Source organism: Zootoca vivipara, chromosome 1 (genome assembly GCF_965207765.1).
Source record: "Zootoca vivipara chromosome 1, rZooViv2.hap1.1, whole genome shotgun sequence".
NCBI classification, from domain to species: Eukaryota; Metazoa; Chordata; class Lepidosauria; order Squamata; family Lacertidae; genus Zootoca; species Zootoca vivipara.
The window spans coordinates 92,616,076-92,636,247 of NC_142582.1; the positions used below are offsets into that span (position 1 = coordinate 92,616,076).

At 43.4% G+C, this 20,172-nt stretch overlaps 1 protein-coding gene across 3 annotated transcripts in view; it reads left to right on the top strand.

Moving 5' to 3' along the window:
• LTK (leukocyte receptor tyrosine kinase) overlaps positions 1 to 20,172 on the top strand; it is a 94,653-nt gene that overhangs the window by 51,991 nt on the left and 22,490 nt on the right. For all 3 annotated transcript variants that reach the window (XM_088670547.1, XM_035111716.3, XM_088670556.1), the window contains 7 exons: positions 436 to 585; positions 2,699 to 2,799; positions 3,443 to 3,609; positions 5,840 to 5,934; positions 15,520 to 15,697; positions 16,040 to 16,190; positions 19,918 to 20,049. In XM_088670547.1, the coding sequence (XP_088526673.1) occupies positions 436 to 585; positions 2,699 to 2,799; positions 3,443 to 3,609; positions 5,840 to 5,934; positions 15,520 to 15,697; positions 16,040 to 16,190; positions 19,918 to 20,049 (974 nt within the window). The remainder of the gene's footprint in view (positions 1 to 435; positions 586 to 2,698; positions 2,800 to 3,442; positions 3,610 to 5,839; positions 5,935 to 15,519; positions 15,698 to 16,039; positions 16,191 to 19,917; positions 20,050 to 20,172) is intronic.

The following is a 20,172-nucleotide window of genomic DNA, read 5'->3' on the forward strand; positions in this document are numbered from 1 at the left end:
CCTGGAGATTAGGCTGTTGATTCCTGATCAGTTGATCTGATATTGGCTCCCCCTACCACAGTGATAGTAATCAAGACCACTCAGCTATGGTTTTTTAAAAGTTATATTATTGTGGTCATGAGATGTATTTAATATTCTTGTTTGGTTGTAATCTGCTTGGGGGTGGGGGCTTGCCTAATGCAAGACAGTGGTATATAATGGAAATTATTATTTATTTTATACCATTGCCGTTAAGAGGAGGTATCATAGCACTGTACATTGAATGAGATGACATGAAAGCTTACATAACTCTTGGTGGAATTGTTTCCCATGCTTGCTATTCTTTTCTAACCAGACTCAACAAGAGAAGGCATAGTTAATTAACTGGTACTCACCCTGTTTTTCTTCTTGCTGAGATATATGTTTTCCTTCCTACCACCAATCTTTTTCTTGCAGACCATCTACCGGAGGGGGCACATTGTTCTTTTGAGGAAGGTCCCTGTGGCTGGACATTGGGTGGCAATGTGAATTTTTCATGGTCTATTCATGGCTTTTCAAAGATGCAGGAAGACCCCTTTGGAGCATCAGCCTTACATGCTACCAGAGGTTTGTTACATATCTGCCGTTTTCCAGTTTAGCCTGAAGCACAGGGTTGTTCTAAAGAAGTGTCAATAGAGGGACACTTAGCCCCCGCCTTGAGAGGAGAGTGCACATGAACTCTTGAGAGACATGCACATCTCCCTTAAGCTGCAAACCGCAAAGTGTCTGGAGAAGAAGTGTGAATTAATCACATTTTCTCTGTTGCCAGTTTTCACAACATGTAAAGTAGCTCATTGCTTTCAGCAGAAATATTTCAAGACAATTGAGCGTGTGTGTATGTGTGTGTGTGTGTAAATGAAGGACCAAGATCCACATAAAAGACCGTTAGTGTGCAACAAGTGGGGGGACCGCAAGGATTTTGGGAGGGGCACACTGAGCTTTCCATTCTTCCAAATAAATTGCTGTAGAGATGTGATGGTGATAGAGAGGCATAGAGATTGCCCCAAATCGTTTTCTCACTCTTTTTCTTCTTTTCTTTCTCTTTTCTTCATGCTGTCTAGAAAAGTCCCTTTCCTTTCTTTTTGAAGCATTACACACACTCTCTCCCCCCTTAAACACACCCCTCTCTGATGGCTTCTCCAGTTTCCACCTTTCCTTTTATCACCAATGGCCCCTCCCAAAGTTCTGTTCTTGTGAACATTGCAGCCCTCTTCATTCAGCAGGGTTACTGAGAAAGGGTTGTCTCCCTGCACTCAGTACTTTTAAAATTACAAAGTAACATTCTTTGCAGGGGGTTGGACTAGATGGCCCTTTGAGTCCCTACAAACTGTACAATTCTGTGATTCTGCATACCTGAGAAATTCCCTGACTATATAGCAACTTTTCTCTTGGGTCTGTTTTACTGTCCTACTGGTTGATATAGATGCACAATAGATTTCCTTTTAGAAGATGAAGTGGATTGTTAAGTTTTAAACAGCTTCAGAATATCATGGAATAAATTTGAAGCTGCAATAATAATATAAAAAGCTCGAATAATGCAGATTACTCTAGATAGATGAGATTATTCTATTTCCTATTGTATCAATCGAAAGATAATTTGAATTGTTTTGGCATTTGGCTTTTTTCCTTTTTTTCTTTTTGTAGGAAGAACGTATCTGAGTAATTTATTTATTTTAGTTATTTCTGTATTCTTTTCGCATCATAATATTTGTTTCTTTACGGATATTGCCAAGAAACTTTAGGATTCTACCCTCCTCATCTTAGAATGTTTAAAACGAATCTTATTGGGGTATGAACATAAGTACTGTACAGTATTACTTTTACTTACGAATGTTTCTACTTACGAATGGAGCTCCGTCTGCCATCTTGGATGTGGTTTAGATAGGATTTTTTCTACTTATGATTTTTTAGATAGGGTTTTTTCTCCCAATGCATTCCTATGGGATTCGACTTACAATTTTTTTTTACTTACAAATGTGCGTTCGGAACACATTAAATTCGTAAGTAGAGGTACCACTGTATGTGTAGTGCCACCCACTGTCTCCAAAGTAGGGCATGCAATAAGGTGTGGATTACTCTAGCATCTTTTTGATCCTCCGACTGGATGCTGTACTGAGTGGTCGGCCAGACTAAGTAAATGGCCATGCCCTGCCCGCCCCCCCAGGGCCACCGTGGATTGGCTCATTTGAAGGATGGATTAGGCTGGAACCTGTGAGCCTCTGCGGTGGCTGGAGGGGACGGGAAAACAATATAAAATGACGCTGTGCATCCAGGGGATAGAGGAGGTGCCATATTGGGCCGCAACCACCTCTCACCAGCAAGATGGTAAGAGGCCATTTTGATCCTTGGATGGCAGCTCCCCCTATCATTGTGAAGCAGAATTCACCAAGCACTGACCCACTAATAGTTCACTCCATGGACAGTCAGTGAGGCATTATCTAGGTGACTGCCTAAATGACACGAGAACTTCCCTGAGCTGCTCTAGGCCTTGTGAACTTGTGCAGGTCAGACACATAATCTGCCTATGCAGTGCACTGTAGGTCATGCATGGCTGAGACATTCCAGAACCTGTTGGCTCCACAAACAGGTTATTATTAAACCAGGGTCACATTTGCTGAGCCTTCCACCACTGCACATCTGCAAATCTGCCACTGAAATCCAGTTGCGATTTATTTTCCAGGTCACTTTTTGTATCTGCGTGTAGACAGCGAGCACACAGATGGTGTTGCCTGGGAATATAGTCCTAGACTCCCAGTCAGTCTTGCAAATGGAGCCTCCCAGGTATGTTTCCCTTTATCCTTCTTCAATTAATCTGCACTTTGAGGGAACTTTTAATGACACAAGCCCCATTTTCTTTTTTTCTTTTTACTTCTAATAAATTATTTGTTTTATTAAATTAAAACTGGGGGTGACGGTTCTATCTGGAGCCCCTGATTCAATCTCCCATTTGATCTGTGATGGAAGCCATAATGTCCTCATTCTGGACAACCAGCTACATCTACAGAGCTGATAAATAAACATTGTTTTTGATGGGTTTTCATACTTGGCTACACCTGGTAGGGAAAGTAAGCTAATCCCTGAGTAATTCTTGAGTAATTTGCATGTGGTAGGAAAGTAAAAAAATTATGATTTCAAACTCAGAAAGATGGATAGTCCTCTCAACATAAACTTTCCTTTACTTCCTCTGTGTGGCTACAGCCAGGGTGCACAGTATTCTTCATACTTCCCAACCCACCACCAGGAATTTGAGTAATCATGCCAGCTTATACATTACTTCCTCCATGCATCTGTGGTGATAGGACCACTCTGTATCATTTTTTTTAGTATATATGAACCTAGCTCACCATCTTCAAATATGTATCAGAAAGAGCATCCTTGACAACTGTTCTCTGTCTCTTCATTTTGCCATCACATTCCTCTTTAGCTCCAGTTCTCAGCCTACGTTTTTGGCAATTACAATGGCACCATCTCACTCATTGTCCGAGAAGAAGGAGACAGAATTGGTGCCACTTTGCTGTTGTGGGAAAGAACAGGGAGCTGGAGTGATCACTGGTATCTTATAACCTTGGAAATGCCAAGACTTCAAAACTAGTAAGTACAACATCAGTGGTATTCTTCACTAAAAGAGCATAAAATGATATCTAGATAATATTGTACCATCAGTAAGCATGACACTTGATAAAGTATAACAAATTTTGTACAGAGATTTCCTTATTATGTTGTTCATGAAATTATTATAATTTTCCATTTTTTCCTTCATCATGTATAGATGCCAGCCAAATCCTAAACCTACTCCTTCTAAATCTAATACCGAATTATTTTTGAGTTCCATCCAATCTTTTATCCACGCTAACCCTGCCGCATCATGATATATTTCTAAATTTGGTAGACCAAAACCCCCCTCTTTTCTTTTTATCTATCAATATTTTATATTTTATTCTGGGTTTCTTCCCGGTCCATATACATTTTGTTATTTCTTTCCGCCAATCTTTAAAACATTTTCCTCCTCCTCCTTTTATATAAGGGCTTTGCCAATTCTTTACCCCCTAAAAAAATTGGAGCACAGAGAGGGCATGTGCCCCCGCAAGCCATATTGGTTTTTTCTGTTTCTCTGTGAGGTGTTATTGTCTTCCCTATTGCTACTACTCTGCAGTGCCACTTTTGGAAAAAGCATCTTCATCCTCACAGCATTATGCCAGCTAATTGGGGGACATGTTTTGTTTTGTTTTGTTTTGCTTTGTTTTCTTTTGTTTGTGTGTGTGTGTGTGTGTGTGTGTGTGTGTAGCATGACACCTTGGATCCAGAAGGTGTAGCCATATGAAGGAAAGAAAGGACCTTTACATGTCCTCACTCTGAAGCAGAGAGGGAAGGAACGCACTCCCACTGCCATGGCAATTAGAGCCATGCTCTCTGTCAGCTGAATATTATCACTGGGTCTCATTGGTCTCATTCCCAATGAAGGGGTACACTCTAAGGAAATAGCAACGTGTTACCTCTCTTCCTCTTGACTTCCAGCACCATACTTTTGAACCCCTTTAATGCTACCCCATCACCCAAAAGTGAGAATGCTTTTTCTCTGGGAATTAAAATGTTGAGTGAAAACGTTTGGTAAAAATGCCCCGTTTTGGTTCAGCTGTTGTGTAGTTCAGTGTTGTTGTTTTTCCTATTTTGGTATTTGTAATGTTGATCATTTTATAAGGAGCCCTGAACTGTAGATATTGATGAAAGGGGGAGATCCCAATCCTAGTCTCCCACCCACCCACCACAAAAAATCCTTTCCAATGCCTGCTGACCATTGAGGCATGAGATTAAAACCCCATCGTAAAGCACCTTTCATAAATATATTCAATCATATTAAGATATGCTTCTTGATCTTGCATTTTAAGCTATTACTTGTTAGATGTTCTGGCTTGTCAGATTTTATTTATGGACTGCTTTTTCACAGATGAAGTCCTAGCATGTTGGCCTTGCTGAGCTTCACACTAATTTGAATATTTTTAGATCTTCCCAATCTGTTTAGAACAAGACTGTTTCCTAGCTGAATAAGACGTTAAGCAGCACTTGTTCTTCCCCATATACAATTTTCCCTCATAAATCATACTGGGTTTCAGCAGCAGCAGCAGATAATTTCCTGGTGTGACATGTACTTTTCTTATTCTCCCAGAGTACTATATTCTTACGGATTTATGTTTAGTTACAATTCTTTAAAACAAAAACAAAAACTGCCCAGCTTTATCCTTTAGGAATGGAACCTATTTTTAGCCGTCCTGAATTAGCAGGTTGTACAATGGTGTTTTTATTCAGTGCATTAGCAAGAGAATGTGTGGCTCATGTGTTAAGATTACGGCTGCTGCTATTGTTGCTCTTTAGCAGCTATTGAATCCCAACTGTGTGTTAATTAGAATTACTGGTACTTCAAATGTGAACATGTTAGAGTGCTAATACTAAGTCTTTTTCAGGGATGGCTCCTTGACTGATCTGATAACTGTTGACCATTAGTTTGGGGTAGGAAAATTCAGGGCTCTGTGAAGTTTTATAGCAATACATTCAGTTAAATTTTCTGAGGCTTAGTTTACTTACTGCTTTATTGTTCTGCTTGGGACCTATGGAATGCAGCAATGTATGAAACATGCTTAATTTTTCAGTAATACTGATTAATTCTAGTTTGTGTTCCTGTTATTTCTGTTTGCAAGTTGCTTGTTGTCATACAATGTTTGATAGCCCTGCTTTCTTGTTTGCAAAATAAATTCAGGTGTTTATTTTAATATACATATATATATTCTCTTTGTCTTCTTCTCCAAACATCTTCTTTGGTAAATAGCTTTCGGTTGCAGATCCGGGCCACTTGGGGTTGGAATTCGCAAGCTGACATTGCAGTCGACAATATTACATTTGGTCTAGACTGTTCCTCTAATGGTGAGTGACTTCTAATTAAGGTAGCTCCAAATAGGCAGACAACATGTTAAGCAATACGAGGACTGTGTGTAATGTTCTTATTGCAGAAGAGCAAGTTATTTGATTGAGTCTGCGTATCACTTTCCTCCTGGTGACTCTTCCTTCATTGTAGCCTCTATGGAACATCCTTCAAGGCAGTAAATGTGTAAGTCTTTGCTGCTCAGGGACCCAATGCCTTCCCTTTGGATGGTACTCCTGATGCAAATATTAGCTCATGTTCACAGTCCCCTTTTCTGACACAGAAAAAGAAAGGGGTAAGAAGGTCTGCTCTCATTCCAGACAAGCATAACAGCTTGTCTATGAGGGAAGAGTGACAGATGAGGGAAGAGCGACAGATACTTTTTCAATCAGAAATCAATAACATTGGTATGTTATCAGTTGACTTAGAGAGAACAATCCTGCCTTTCAGCGTTTCACTAATGAAAGTTGGAACACTTTTATCCACTTGCAACACACTGTGATTCTTAGGCTGCATGCACACAACATTTCATTCTGGAATCAATGGAGAGTGAGTACTGGTTTCTTCTGTAAAGTCCACACTCAGGCTGGATCTAGATTTTGCACTTGAAAAGTGCCCTGTAGTGAAAAGTGCCCTGTAGTGTGTCCATTTTGGGCATGTGGGGCATGTCCACAACTGCCCAATGAGATATACCAAGGTCGCTATCACCACATCCTTCTTTATTCAGCTGGGGCATGTGCAGGGAGGAAAAGGCATGGATCACCTAATCAATGGGGGGATTTCACATGTGTGTCAAATTTCCACATCCACCCTTGTGGATAGCAGGATCTAAAATCAAACTAGATTCAAAGCAGCATGTTGAAGACAAGCATGACTGATTACAGATTAAGAAAAACTACATTTTTGTTATAAATAGGTTAGTGTGCATGCAGCCTTACACTTTGGACGTGCCTCCCCACACAACCATTCTAGTAGACATGCTAGAGGTTGTTCTCAGCCTGCTCTACATGGTATTCGGTTAGGTATTGCAGTAGCCAATCTTGCCCTATACCGTAACACCTTCAGCCTGTTTGATATGACATCTCCTCCATTTCAGAGGGGAGGTGGGCAGGAGCCGTTTTCCCGTGCTTGCAGGGCCCCCCCCCCTGCATCAGCCCCGTCCCGTCGCTGCGTTAAGCCCCTCAGCTGGCCAATAGGGCTCGCTGAGGGGCGGAGTCTAGCTGCATTTAAGCAAAGCTGCTTCAGCCTATCATCCGGCAGAGCGGGTGTAGCCCCGGGCCATTTAAACTCTGCGGCTCCTTCTTCCTTGCCTCTTTTGTTTGGTTGGAGGGGAGGTATCTTGATAAAGGGATCTGGGGTGGGAATACTGTCCGAAGCCTGGGCTAGGGCCATGTCACAGCCCCTACGGTGACCCCTCGGGGTGCCACTATCTGACGTGGCTTATAGAGCAACCCCTATTGGTGGTTTACCCTTCTGTGGACTCCCTGCAGATGGGCAGGAGTCAAGATATAGCCTGGCTTCACCTCAATGCCTAAGCCAAACCACTCACATCTGTAACCAATAAAGTTGCGGCCTATTTGAACCCATAAACCAAATATTCCGTGTCAGTGTGACTTATTGTTCTCCTGGGAACTTTGTGGCTCAGGTACCTTGGGACGCAAGGAAAGTTTTAAAAAGCCACCCCCAACATGTCGTCAGAAGGCAAGTCAGAGAGGAGATTTTTCCAGCATATATACAGTGCCAGAAAACAGAGATTTTCCCTGGTAACTTCTAGAAGTTTGTGTGAATGTTGTTGCTTTTGACAACGCTGTGAAGTTGAGGATACATGCTTCTGAAAAGACTTGAGTTCATACAGTTACATGAATTCCTGTAAGCTGCAATTGTTTTTCCGACGAGTACAAGCTATTTCATTCATCATCTCATCCTTTTAATTCAATTAGATCTTGGAGAAGCCCAGCAGCTCTGCTTTGCTTTCAGTAATAAAATTACTTCTCCCCCTTGCCAGGAGAGGTTTCGGATGTCATTGACAGAGCCAGTTAATAGGCAGACAAGAGGTTATGTTGGGAGCTTGCAGATAGGCAGCAGGAAGGAAGGAAGGAAGGAAGCAAAGCAGAAAGGAAAGCCTAATTTTATTCTTACTAGGATGGAAATACTAATTCCCTCATATGTTCCGGCTATTCTGTTCGCCACTCTTCTCTTCAAAACATGATATAGGCATAGTGTATACGAAGTGTGTGTGTGTTGAATGGGGTGGTGGGCAGTTTTATGTTTGTTTACTACACTTCTTTTCCTCTCAGTAACTGAAGTTCCCTGGGCAATTTACAGTGAAAGTTAAAACCATGAAGCAGTACAATACCTAAAATCTAGAACAAAATAAAAGCAGTACAATACAATATCAGAATAAAGCTAGCGACAAAGGATAAAATGTCTAAGCAGCACATTCTTAAAAGCCTGGAATAATAAGAAGGTGTTTACCTGGCACTTGTGTCAATATGCATGCAGTGACAAGCATACAGACCACACATTACAGACACAAATCAAGCTTCTCAGTGGAGGGCATTCCGCAACTGAGGTGCCACCACTGAAAAGGCAATTCATTTGGGGGGGGAGGCACCTGGAGACGGGCCTCCCAAGAGATTCACACTTAAAGCAGGGCCTGAAATGTAGCCCCTGGGATTGTGGGGCAGGGAATAACACTTCACAACCAGAGCACCATACAACTAGGTTGTGAAAATCATAACAACAAGAACAACAATTTATTATTTGTACCCCACTCATCTGGCTGGGTTTCCCCAGCCACTCTGGGCGGCTTCCAGCGTGGTGTAGTGGTTAAGAGTGGTGGGTTTGGATTATTGTTTGAAGCATGGGTCTTCAAAAATGTGAGCACATCTGCTTGTGGAATCAATTCGGAAGAGGAACAGCCTTCTCAATTAAGTCCACCTCAAATTAGGCATTGCAAATTAGGCCAGTGTGGTGTAGTGGTTAAGAGCGGTGGACTCGTAATCTGTGGAACCGGTTCGTGTCTCCGCTCCTCCACATGCGACCTTGGGCTAGTCACACTTCTCTGAAGTCTCTCAGCCCCACTCACCTCACAGAGTGTTTGTTGTGGGGGAGGAAGGAAAAGGAGATTGTTAGCCGCTTTGAGACTCCTTCGGGTAGTGATAAAGCGGGATATCAAATCCATACTCCTCCTCCTCTTCTTCCAACAAAGATTAAAATACATTAAAATGTCACACATTAAAAACTTCCCTAAACAACGCTGCCTTCAGAGGAAAGCATTCACCACCCCACAGAACCCATCATTCAGCCCTTCCCGGCTTGCTTTTATTAGCCAGGATGGGCAAGGATCAAGGAGACAGGTGGTTGGTTTCAAACGTCCAAGCAGCCTGTCCACATCCTCGGGGGTAACAGATTGAAATTGATTCCATGCCCTCTGAAGAGCCCGTGCTCTTCTTGAGGAGAGCATAGTCTTTCTGGGCTCATCCACACTTACTTTTTGCCCTGCAGTTTCTAGGCACAGGTCCACAATTTAAAGTTCCATGTCTCCGTCTCCCCCTTTCCTAAGGAGAACTCTCAGAACAAATGGCAATTTGGGCTTTCTACGGGTTGCTGTTTGCTCTGATTCATCAGAGAGGGTTTTCATGGAGAAAGCACCAGGGCAAAAGAAAAAAGGTGTTTGGACACATTTAAAGCAAAGATCTGTGTCTAGAAAGGCAGCACAAAAATGAAGTTGGATGTGCCCTCTGTTGATTGGTTCCAAATCTCTATTTACTTTTCTGGACCCAGAACCTGATCACTGGGAAATATGGAGGCTTTTCTGGCCTTTTCGTATTACCACCTTCTACCCAGACCCTCCAAGGGGCCCTATTTTTTTAGGGACAGTCCCAGATTTACAGAAACGGTCCTGGTTTCTGATTTGATCCCAGAATGTCCCGCTTTTCCTTAGGATGTCCCTATTTTTATTGGAGAAATGTTGGAGGGCATGAAGTTATCTGACCCTGAGCCACTTGAAGGCAACCCTGTATAGGGAAGTTTTTTAAAATGTTTTATTACTGTATGTAGTTTATATGTTGGAAGCAGCCCAGAGTGGCTGGGACCACCCAGTCAGATGAGAAGGGAATTCATAATAAAATTGTTGTTGTTGTTGTTGTGGAATGGGATATCCCTATATTCATCAGAGAAGTGTTGGAGGGTATGCTTACTTTGTCTACATCATCACTCACCAGCTTATTATTGCCTTCACATCCTACTGCTGAAAATGGTACATCTCCCCTGGAGGGATATTGTATGGCAGCAAAACAGCTGCTGCCATCTGGCTCTTTATTTACTATGATAACTGGTGCTCTAAGCACTTGGCAGGCACCATGTTTACTTTTTGAATAAGGCATATGTTGCAAACTGTTGAGGCATGTAATACTTACCTCTGCATAATGCCAACAAAGCAACCTTTGCTGCTGTGGGTCATCTTTACAGTTATTTAAACTATTTTAATGATGGTATGGTATAAATAAAATTGCATTTCAATGTGAAACTACCTCATTACCACTTCCCTAATCAATATAAAACCAAAATGCAGCTGTCACATTTCTCCAAATTTTCCAATGCAGTTCTAACATTTAAAAATCTGTAGAAAAAGGTGTAGATTAGGTGAAAGGATGCAAGAAATGCTTTTGTTGGTGAAAGTAATGTACAAAAATGCATGACATTAGGGGTAATTTTGCACAAAAACACATATGAATTTTCATGTGGGCTTTTTTTAAAAAAAATCTGCAAACTGATGTGTGGAAATCAGGAGAACTGAACTGAAGAATGGAAATGTTAGAAACTAAGGGATACTAAAATTGGCCGATTCCTTCATCCCTATCAATGAATACTATAATTAATCAAAGAAATAAAGAATACAGTCAGAACTCAAGACAGGGAGGCTTATCTCTCCATGTCAGCACGGAAACAGACCTCCCTTCATCACAGGTCTGGCTAAGCCTTAGCTTTCAGCTTGGTGGGGCATCCTGTTCAAACACAGTGAAACTGCAGAGCTCCAGCAGTTTTAGGGCTTCAGCCCATGAAAAAGCCTTGGAAATCATGGCATGGTATGTTAACATGTGTTGGGAAGCAGCAGGGGTCACCCTGTGGGAGGCATTCAACAGTTCCCTCTTATAAGAATTCCATCAGCTGCAGCATCTTGGCTTGCCAAATGGAACAATATTCCCTCTCTTCCCCCCAATATGCTGTTCCCAGGGTTTTCCTGACCCCCTCAGAGCCCATTTTGGAAGCACCGGGGAACCTCATTGCACAAGCAGACATCCTTGTACAGGGTTTCTACCAACAAGACTCATTAGTTGAATCCTGCCCTGTATATTTGGATTGGGAAATCTCTCTCTTTGAGGCCGAGACACAATGTGTTTGCAGAGGTCTGAAGCTGCTTGCTACGTGTTGAGAAAACTACTGCTCTCAACCATGTTGTTGTTTAGTCATTTAGTCGTGTCCGACTCTTCGTGACCCCATGGACCAGAGCACGCCAGGCACTCCTGTCTTCCACTGCCTCCCGCAGTTTGGTCAAACTCATGTTCGTAGCTTCAAGAACACTGTCCAACCATCTTGTCCTCTGTCGTCCCCTTCTCCTTGTGCCCTCAATCTTTCCCAACATCAGGGTCTTTTCCAGGGAGTCTTCTCTTCTCATGAGGTGGCCAAAGTATTGGAGCCTCAGCTTCACGATCTGTCCTTCCAGTGAGCACTCAAGGCTGATTTCCTTCAGAATGGAAGGAAATCAGCCCTGAGCTCTCAACCATAGCCTTTCTCTTTTTTTGCTGATGCTTCTTCTCCCTTAACACCCTGGCTATCTGGCTTGTACAGGGTTGACTGTGACCCTTGCTTAGTGCAAAAGATGGACCCTTGTTATTTATTTTATGTTATATAACAGAATTTGTCCACCGTTCTAATTATGGAAAAAACACCCCTCTGGACCTGTTTACCAGGGTCTGTGACACAGGATACAGAATAATTCTCATAAGGTATATTAACTTTTTTTATATTGCAGCATCCCAGAATCTCAAGAATTCATCATTGATATATATGGGTAGCCCAATGATTCCTGCATGCCAGGAATGTGGTTGTCTTTTTGGTGAGCGAGACTGAGACATAGCCCATAAAGATTTGAGACTGTTTAGGAAAAGGAGGGAAAGCTGTTTGTTTGGAGATGAAGAACTGCCCGAGGGCAGCCGGGAGGGATGCTGCTGTGTTAAAGATTGAACCAGAAATACAGACTAAAGCAGTGTTCTGGAGAGTGATTTACATCCTGTGAAAGTGACTGAGTTTATTGTGCATCTCTGGATGTCAGCAGCTGAGCTGGAAGGGAGTTCGCGACCTTCAGCTTCCTAAGAAATTCAACTGAATTCCAAGAAGACCAAGAGCCTCTTTGTGCTCAGTGTAAAGTAACTGTTTGGTTTTCCTTTTACCCAGATAGTTTATTTTACGTTAATTTCAGCTTTTGTCATAGTTTTTGGCCTGCTGGCCCTATTGGAAAAGCCCACGCTATCTGGGCACAGATTGGATACAACAAGGGAACTGTTTGGGCTCAACGTAGCCTTTGCTATGACCAGCCTACGAGTTCACACTGGGCAGCATTGAATTGGAGATTTTGTGGGGGTTGGGTGCACAGATTGTCTCTGCAGTACACAAGAGCCAGATGTTTACTGTAGTCTGTTACTGGTCTCTTATGAGCCTGCAAAGCAGTAGGCAGTTTTAGAGTCCCCTGGCGGTCTCTCACAAGCCATCAAAGCCACTTCTTGCCATTCTATGGAATGCTATGTACTGTTTCAGTTGCTGCACCTCAAAAAAGTCTATTGTAGAGCTTTTAAAGGTGCAAAAAACAGCAACCGAAATGATCAAGGCTGGAGCAAATCCCATATGAGGAAAGGTTGCAATGTTGGCAGCTTTTCAGTTTAGAAAAGAAAGTAAGGGAGAACTGGACCATAAAGAAGGCTGATTGCTGAAGAATTGATGCTTTTGAATTATGGTGCTGGAGGAGATTATTGAGAGTCCCATGGACTGCAAGAAGATCAAACCTATCCATTCTGAAGGAAATCAGCCCTGAGTGCTCACTGGAAGGAAAGATCCTGAAGCTGAGGCTCCAATACTTTGGCCACCTCATGAGAAGAGAAGATTCCCTGGAAAAGACCCTATGTTGGGAAAGATGGAGGGCACAAGGAGAAGGGGATGACAGAGGATGAGATGGTTGGACAGTGTTCTCAAAGCTACCAACATGAGTCTGACCAAACTGCAGGAGGCAGTGGAAGACAGGAGTGCCTGGCGTGCTCTGGTCCATGGGATGACAAAGAGTCAGACACAACTAAACGACTAAACAACAAGGGAGAACATGATCAAAGTATACAGAATTAAGTGTGTTGTGGACCAAGTGAAGTTTTTGGCCCTCTCATAATTATAGAACCCAAATGAAGCTTCACATTGGCAGATTCAGAACAGACAAAGGGGGTGCAGTGCAAACTGTGAAACTTACTACCACCACTTGTGTGGCATTAGAAACAGATTAAGCAAATTCATGAAGAGTAAGACTTGGCTACTAGTAATGACAGCTCTATATGCCCTCCTGTATCAGAGTCAGTATGCCTCTCAATACCAGTTGTTGTGGATCAGGAGCAGAGGCAGATTCAGGGCAGTTTTGAGCAGCACAGCCACACTGGGTGCGCAGCCAATGAGGGCACCTTCTCAAAGCCCAGTAACCGCTTTCCTGTCTTCGGGAAGGAGGTGTGAGGGCTCTGGCAGGGTCCAAGAGTCCTTCTTCCCAAAGCCAGGCAAGTGCTTGCTGAGTTTTGGGATGGAGAAAGGAGGGCTCTAGGACTCTGCCAGAGCTTTCGTGCCTCCTTCCCAAATCCCAGCTTAAACCAGCACCGCGAAGGCTGGGGGGAAGGCATCAAATATTGGCCTTGTACAGGGTGGCATGTTACGAATGTTCAGTCTCCTGTTAGGAGCGGGAAAGTGCTAATCCTGCCTGCTTGTGGGCTTCCCATAGGCATCTGCTTGGCCACTATGGGAACAGAATGTTGGACCTTTGCTCTCATCCAGCAGAGCTCTTCTGAGGTTTTTATCAGAGTCCCCATGTCTGGCTATTTATTTTGAAATTTTGCACAGTTGCTAATGGCATGAATGGTTTTGTCATCAGACAGATTAACCCACTGTAGTTTCCTGACGTTTTGAGGTGAGGCTTTGTGTCCAGCTCAGATGTAGAGTTGGGAACTCTGCTCGTGTGTGCAACCTGCCACGTAGGTGGCTGCTTGAAATGCAGCCGCATAGAGGCAGCTCTGCATGGCTCTGGTTATGTGGTTCCATGTGGTCCCAGTTATTCTGTTTGCAAAAACAATGATGCAACCCTTATTTTATTTTGTTTTTCATGGTTTGTATTAGCCTGATTGAAATGGCTGAAACTCTGCAGGGATCCCTTAAAAAGGGGGGGGGGATTTGCCAAGTGGTGCTGCCTCCACAAGAATTGCCTTTTCAGCTCATTTTTGGGTCTATGGATCGCAATAAAGCTGTGCATGCATACTTTTCAGCTGGCAATTTTTGTAGTAGCTTGCACATGTGAATCCGACCATAGAAACCTGGATTGCAAAGTAATAAATGTATAGTTTTACTGTTTTGATTTCTCTGTCAGCCTGAATGCAGAAGTGTGGAAACAGTACAGAATGCTGTGCATTAGCACCTGTGCTAGAGCAATATCCTACTGCACTCATTATTTCATTGGCAAACTATGGGCAGTGCCGTTTTGCAAAATAAGGACCAAGCTGGACCATGCGTTAGCTCTGTATGTGTCTCCTTAAGCGCAGGTTTTCCTTTTAAACATCAACTGCCTGTGTGGGGTTCCAGTTCAGATTGGGACCCTCGTGTGGTGGATAGAGAGGCTTAACTCACTAGGGTTCTCATTCAGCTTGGGGAGCCCATACCAGTGATTTACATGGGGTGGGGTGGGGGGTGGGAACGCCCATAAGAATGCAGCCTCAGTAACAATTTTGATCTATATTGTGGACAATGGATAAAATCATTAAGCTGGAAGAATTCTACAAATGGCCAGGGGTTTGGGCAGAAGTGTTTGTTACTTAGTTCTCTGAAATTCAAGAACATAACCTTCTTGCTAAGGATGACTGTCAATCAGAACCTTGACTCTAAAGGCAGAAGTTGATGTTTCAGCAGTTCTGAACACTCATGCTAATACCTGCCCTTCCTTTGTCTCCAGTTGGCTTCTAGCCCAATTCACTAGCTTGCCAATCTGCCTTGTATATACTTCCATTGTGAAGAGGCTGATATAAACATCTCTGCAATGTTTTAAAAGCCCCGAAGATAGTTGATGCTACAAAACTGCCTTGTTGTTAACAACATGTCATTTCTGGCTAGAGAGTGAAGTTTGAAGTTAACGCTTGTTACTACAAGCGTATGAGGATCTGGAAGGAATAACTTCCCTGGAAATAATGGGTTTTCTTGTTATGTTGGGCAGATGACACGAATATGGCATTTGCCTTGGGAATAAAAGCAAACTGACATATTGGTCACATCTCTGGGTGGTTTTGTGGTCGTAGGGGAAGCACCTGCTCCAGGCTGGTTGTTTACATCCTGCGGGGCCAGTGGGCCTCGAGGGCCAACCCAAGCACAGTGTGACAGTGCCTACCGCAACACCAACATTTCCGTGACTGTGGAGAAAGAGGGACAGCTGCGAGGGGTGCAAGTGTGGAGAGTACCAGCATCAAACCGCTATACGTGAGTGTCGTTGTGCTGTAGCAAGCATAATAATTTTAAGGGTTTGAAATGCATTAACTCAGCAATCTTTTCAGCAACCTCGTAAGATGGGTGGGCTTGTTGTAGTAACCATTAACAGTAATACTAATAATAAATAATACATCTCCGTTCTGCTATTCCTATATTCTATGTGGGTTGGTGATTTGGGGGGTGCTGCAGCTACATAGCTGACGTCTCTTTGAAGTCTTTGATCTAAGCATGGTCTTCTTGGTGTCCCTATGAAGAGTTTGCAGCTGGAGCTGCTTTGGGACCTGCCTGTGGTTATGTAGATTTCTTCCTAATTGCTTCTTCCCCCTCCCCCAGGATTTCTGCATACGGAGCAGCTGGAGGAAATGGAGCCAAGAACCACTACAAGCGATCATACGGGGTCTTTATTTCAGCCATCTTCAAAATGGAGAAAGATGAGCTCCTCTACATCTTGGTGGGGCAACAAGGGGAAGATGCCTGTCCGGGGGTGAGGAACGGAGGTTTTCCACACTGGATGCAAGATAAAGTGTCAGATTGTGACTGTGGGTTGAGAGTTAGCATACTTCCAGGATCCAGCTTCCCCAGTGATGGTAACTGGGAAACGGGAAGGTGGGACAGGAAGTACCTCAAATAACTGGTTCACACTAACATGGAGGTTTGCTGCTACTTTTTGCTGGGTTGCCACCAAGTGCTACTTGTATTGACTCTGTTAGCCTCTTTGGACTAACAACAGCAGCAGCTTAGGGAATACATGTAACACATCTTATATGGGGGTTACGTTCCTGGTCATTGCGCATATAAGCAAAATCCCATAAACCCAGAATGACTCCTAGACCACCATTTAAAAAACCATTTAAAATTGCTGGACTTACTGTTGAGGGACAAATGCAGCTCTTAGTTTTCCTCCTTCTCTCCCTCTCTGGATGATGCTTCAGATCAGGCATCCCCAAACTGCGGCCCTCCAGATGTTTTGGCCTACAACTCCCATGATCCTTAGCTAACAGGACCAGTGGTCAGGGATGATGGGAATTGTAGTCCAAAACATCTGGAGGGCCGAAGTTTGGGGATGCCTGCTTCAGATGATATGAGGACCGGGGGGGGGGGGTTGACTAGTAGCCAGAAGAAGTGCTTGACTGTGCTTCAGATGCAGAGGTGGGTTGAGTGGGCACACCTGGTGGTTTCTTTGTGAGGAGCATGGTGATTGACAGCTGCTCTTGAGCTCATCAAAAGCTTCCTTATATGGCCTCAGAGTGTCTGCAATCCCACAAATTATCTTGAGGCTGCATTGCATGGAGGGGTCAAACTCTGCCATCTGATCATTTGCATGATTAGAAGAGTTGAGAAACTTTCTGCAGTTTCCAGCTTCCAGCTTGCTGGCTTACGCTTGACGACCTCATCTTCATCCTTGCATTCTGAACGTGATATGACCAGTTCCTCCAACCCTTCAGCAGTCAATGCTTGTCAGCCCTCAATTGGCTCGTCCACATTTTCGCTGGTCTCATGCTTTCTAGGCACAGATCTGAGCAGTTTAGCCTTTGCCCTGCCGCTTCCCCCCAGAAAACCCACTGTTTAGCCCTAAATAGGAACAAGCATCAATCCATGGAAAATCCTATGGCCATTTCCATGCTAAAATAAGTCATTTAAAGGTAAGGAGGTACCTTTATACATGCAGCAGAGTCAAGTGGTGAAGCTTTCCCCAGACTGTTAACACTTTCAAGTTGCATGTTCTCCCTGACCCCTGGATCTAGATGACACTTTGCATTCCTGATGATCTACCTGACATTCTGCCTGCTAGGCTGGAGAGTTATATTTTTCATTGATGAGGGAGCAGTGAGAAAGGACCCACCCACTGCAGCCCGAAATGGTATAGTCCAGGTAAAGGTTTACCACTTATAAAAGTATGAGGGGGACGCAGGTGGTGCTGAGGTCTAAACCACTAAGCCTCTTGCGCTTGCCGATTGTAAAGTCAGCAGTTCGAATCTGCACAATGGGGTGAGCTCCCATTGCTCTGTCCCAGCTTCTGCCAACCTAGCAGTCTGAAAGCAAAGCAGTGCGAAGAGATAAATAGGTACAGCTGCGAAGGGAAGGTAGATGGCGTTTCTGTGCGCGCTGGCTTCCATCACAGTGTTCTGTGGTGCCAGAAGCGACTTAGTCATGCTGGCCACATGACCTGGAAAAGCTGTCTGCGGACAAACGCCAGCTCCCTCGGCCTGAAGCAAGATGAACACTGCACCTCATATTTGAATTTGACTGGACTTAACCGTCAAGGGGTCCTTTACCTTTACCTTACCACTTGTTTCTGCTAAACGTGTAAACTGGTTCTAAGAGAGGCTGAAACGACAACAAAACACACACAAAAATAATAACCGCAGCATGTCTATTTTAAAATATTGATTTTGGAATTCAAAATTGATGTGTCAGCTTGGCTCCTTCTTCCATTTGCTTTAATGAAGCTACCACATACTGTCCTTCAAATAAATTACATTGTTCTCCAGACTGAATTTAATTGCATTTTCTACTAAGAACATGTAGGTTTTTGCACACTGGTGTTGAAAGATCAAGTCCACATTGCGTTCAAAGGCAGCATTCCTCCCTTGCCTTAAATGGAGCAACCACACTTGGTGAAGTGCTGTGATCTTCACACTAGAATTCATGCAAAACATATTTCTCCACAGATTGCATTTTGCTGGCTTTTGGCCTTCACTATTATTTATACAGTAGTGTCAACGCCTCTTTGTCTTTGGCTCTGTATAAAGGGAAAGTAAAAATGAATTCTCTCTGCAGAGAACATGAAGTCTATAGATCAAATCTGAGCCTCATAAAAGAGAGGCTTTCCGAATGTGCTAAGGAGGATTTGTATAATCTCCACAAAGGCACACTAAAAAGATCAAACAGTTAAGAATGGACTGTCTCAAGTAAACCCAAATTTAGTCAGCCATTTATTACTCTCACGTGCTTTCCCCAATGATGACATTGGGCCCATCAAAGAAGTAAAGGCACATCAAGAGCCAGTTCACAGACCGGCCTCGGTCCAGTATACCTGAAGGAGTGTCTCTTCCCCCATTGTTCTGCCTGGACACTGAGGTCCATCACCGAGGGCCTTCTGGCTGTTCCCTCGCTGCGAGAAGCCAAGTTACAGGGAACCAGGCAGAGGGCCTTCTCGGTAGTGGCGCCTGCCCTGTGGAACGCCCTCCCGCCAGATGTCAAAGAGAAAAACAACTACCAAACTTTTAGAGGACATCTGAAGGCAGCCCTGTTTAGGGAAGCTTTTAATGTTTAATAAATGATTGTATTTTAATATTTCTGTTGGAAGCCGCCCAGAGTGGCTGGGGAAACCCAGCCAGATGGGCGGGGTATAAATAATAAATTATTATTATTATTATATTATATGTGGCAGACCAGGTTGCCACTTCTGTGCTATGCATGTCCTGGTTAATGTTGTAATGCCCAAATGAGAAATTGTTGCCTGTAAATACATGGGGACATGGCATCAGCTTAAGAGAGAGAGAATGGAAAAGACAGGAGATTGGTTGTTTGGTTGCATTGACTCACCAACAAACTCTCTTTCTAAATTAGCCGTTACTGGCTTGAACTGGGCTGAAAAAGTTATTGTGGCCTGGTTACTACTTTTCCACACTTGAAGAAAAAAACAAAGTATTTAAAATTACCTTTTCTTCTAACAAGTGGTGCTGCCAGTTTGTTTGTAATCTCACATTTAAAATAAACAACCCCTGTCCTGTTTCAGATCCTCAAAATGACAAGTTCACAGATGTTGTACAGCAGCAGTTCTCAAACTCCCCCACCGCGAAGACCATTTGAAAGTTGCTGGTGTTTCTTGGTGGTAGCAATTGTAATTTCATATAATTCAAATTGCAATATGATAGAATAAAGGAAGCAATAAAAATACAATCAAAAATCAATATGAATAGCCAAAGTGTTGAATGTGCCACCTCCCACCTTCAACCACATATTCATAGAAATGTCACAGACCACCTCAGTGAAGCTTGCCGGCCACTGGTGGTCCACAGACCTCAGTTTGAGAATCCCTGCTCTACAATGTATAAGCTTATTTAAATGCTGTTTACCAATTACCGGTAGTTGAAAGTTGCTTTAACTGAGGTTTAAATAAAGAAGACCCCTCAATTAATGGGCAGTAACCTGCCCCAAGCACATTGCTGGTCTTTAGCCATTCCCTCTCTTTTTTTCTCTTTCAGAGCAATTCTCAGACTGAGCAGATCTGCCTGGGGGAATCATCAGAAATTGAAGATGAGTACAAGAAAGAAAGAGGACTGACTGAATGGGCAGGCGGAGGGGGCGGAGGAGGAGGAGCAACGTACATCTTTAGAGTAAGTTCTCATGTTGCGTTTTCCCCCCCAGCCTCTTTCTGAAAAGCATCTAGGAAAAGGAAAAGCCAATAGAGCAAAAGCCCATCGACACACAGCAGCACCCATGCAGAGCCTGCTGTTTTG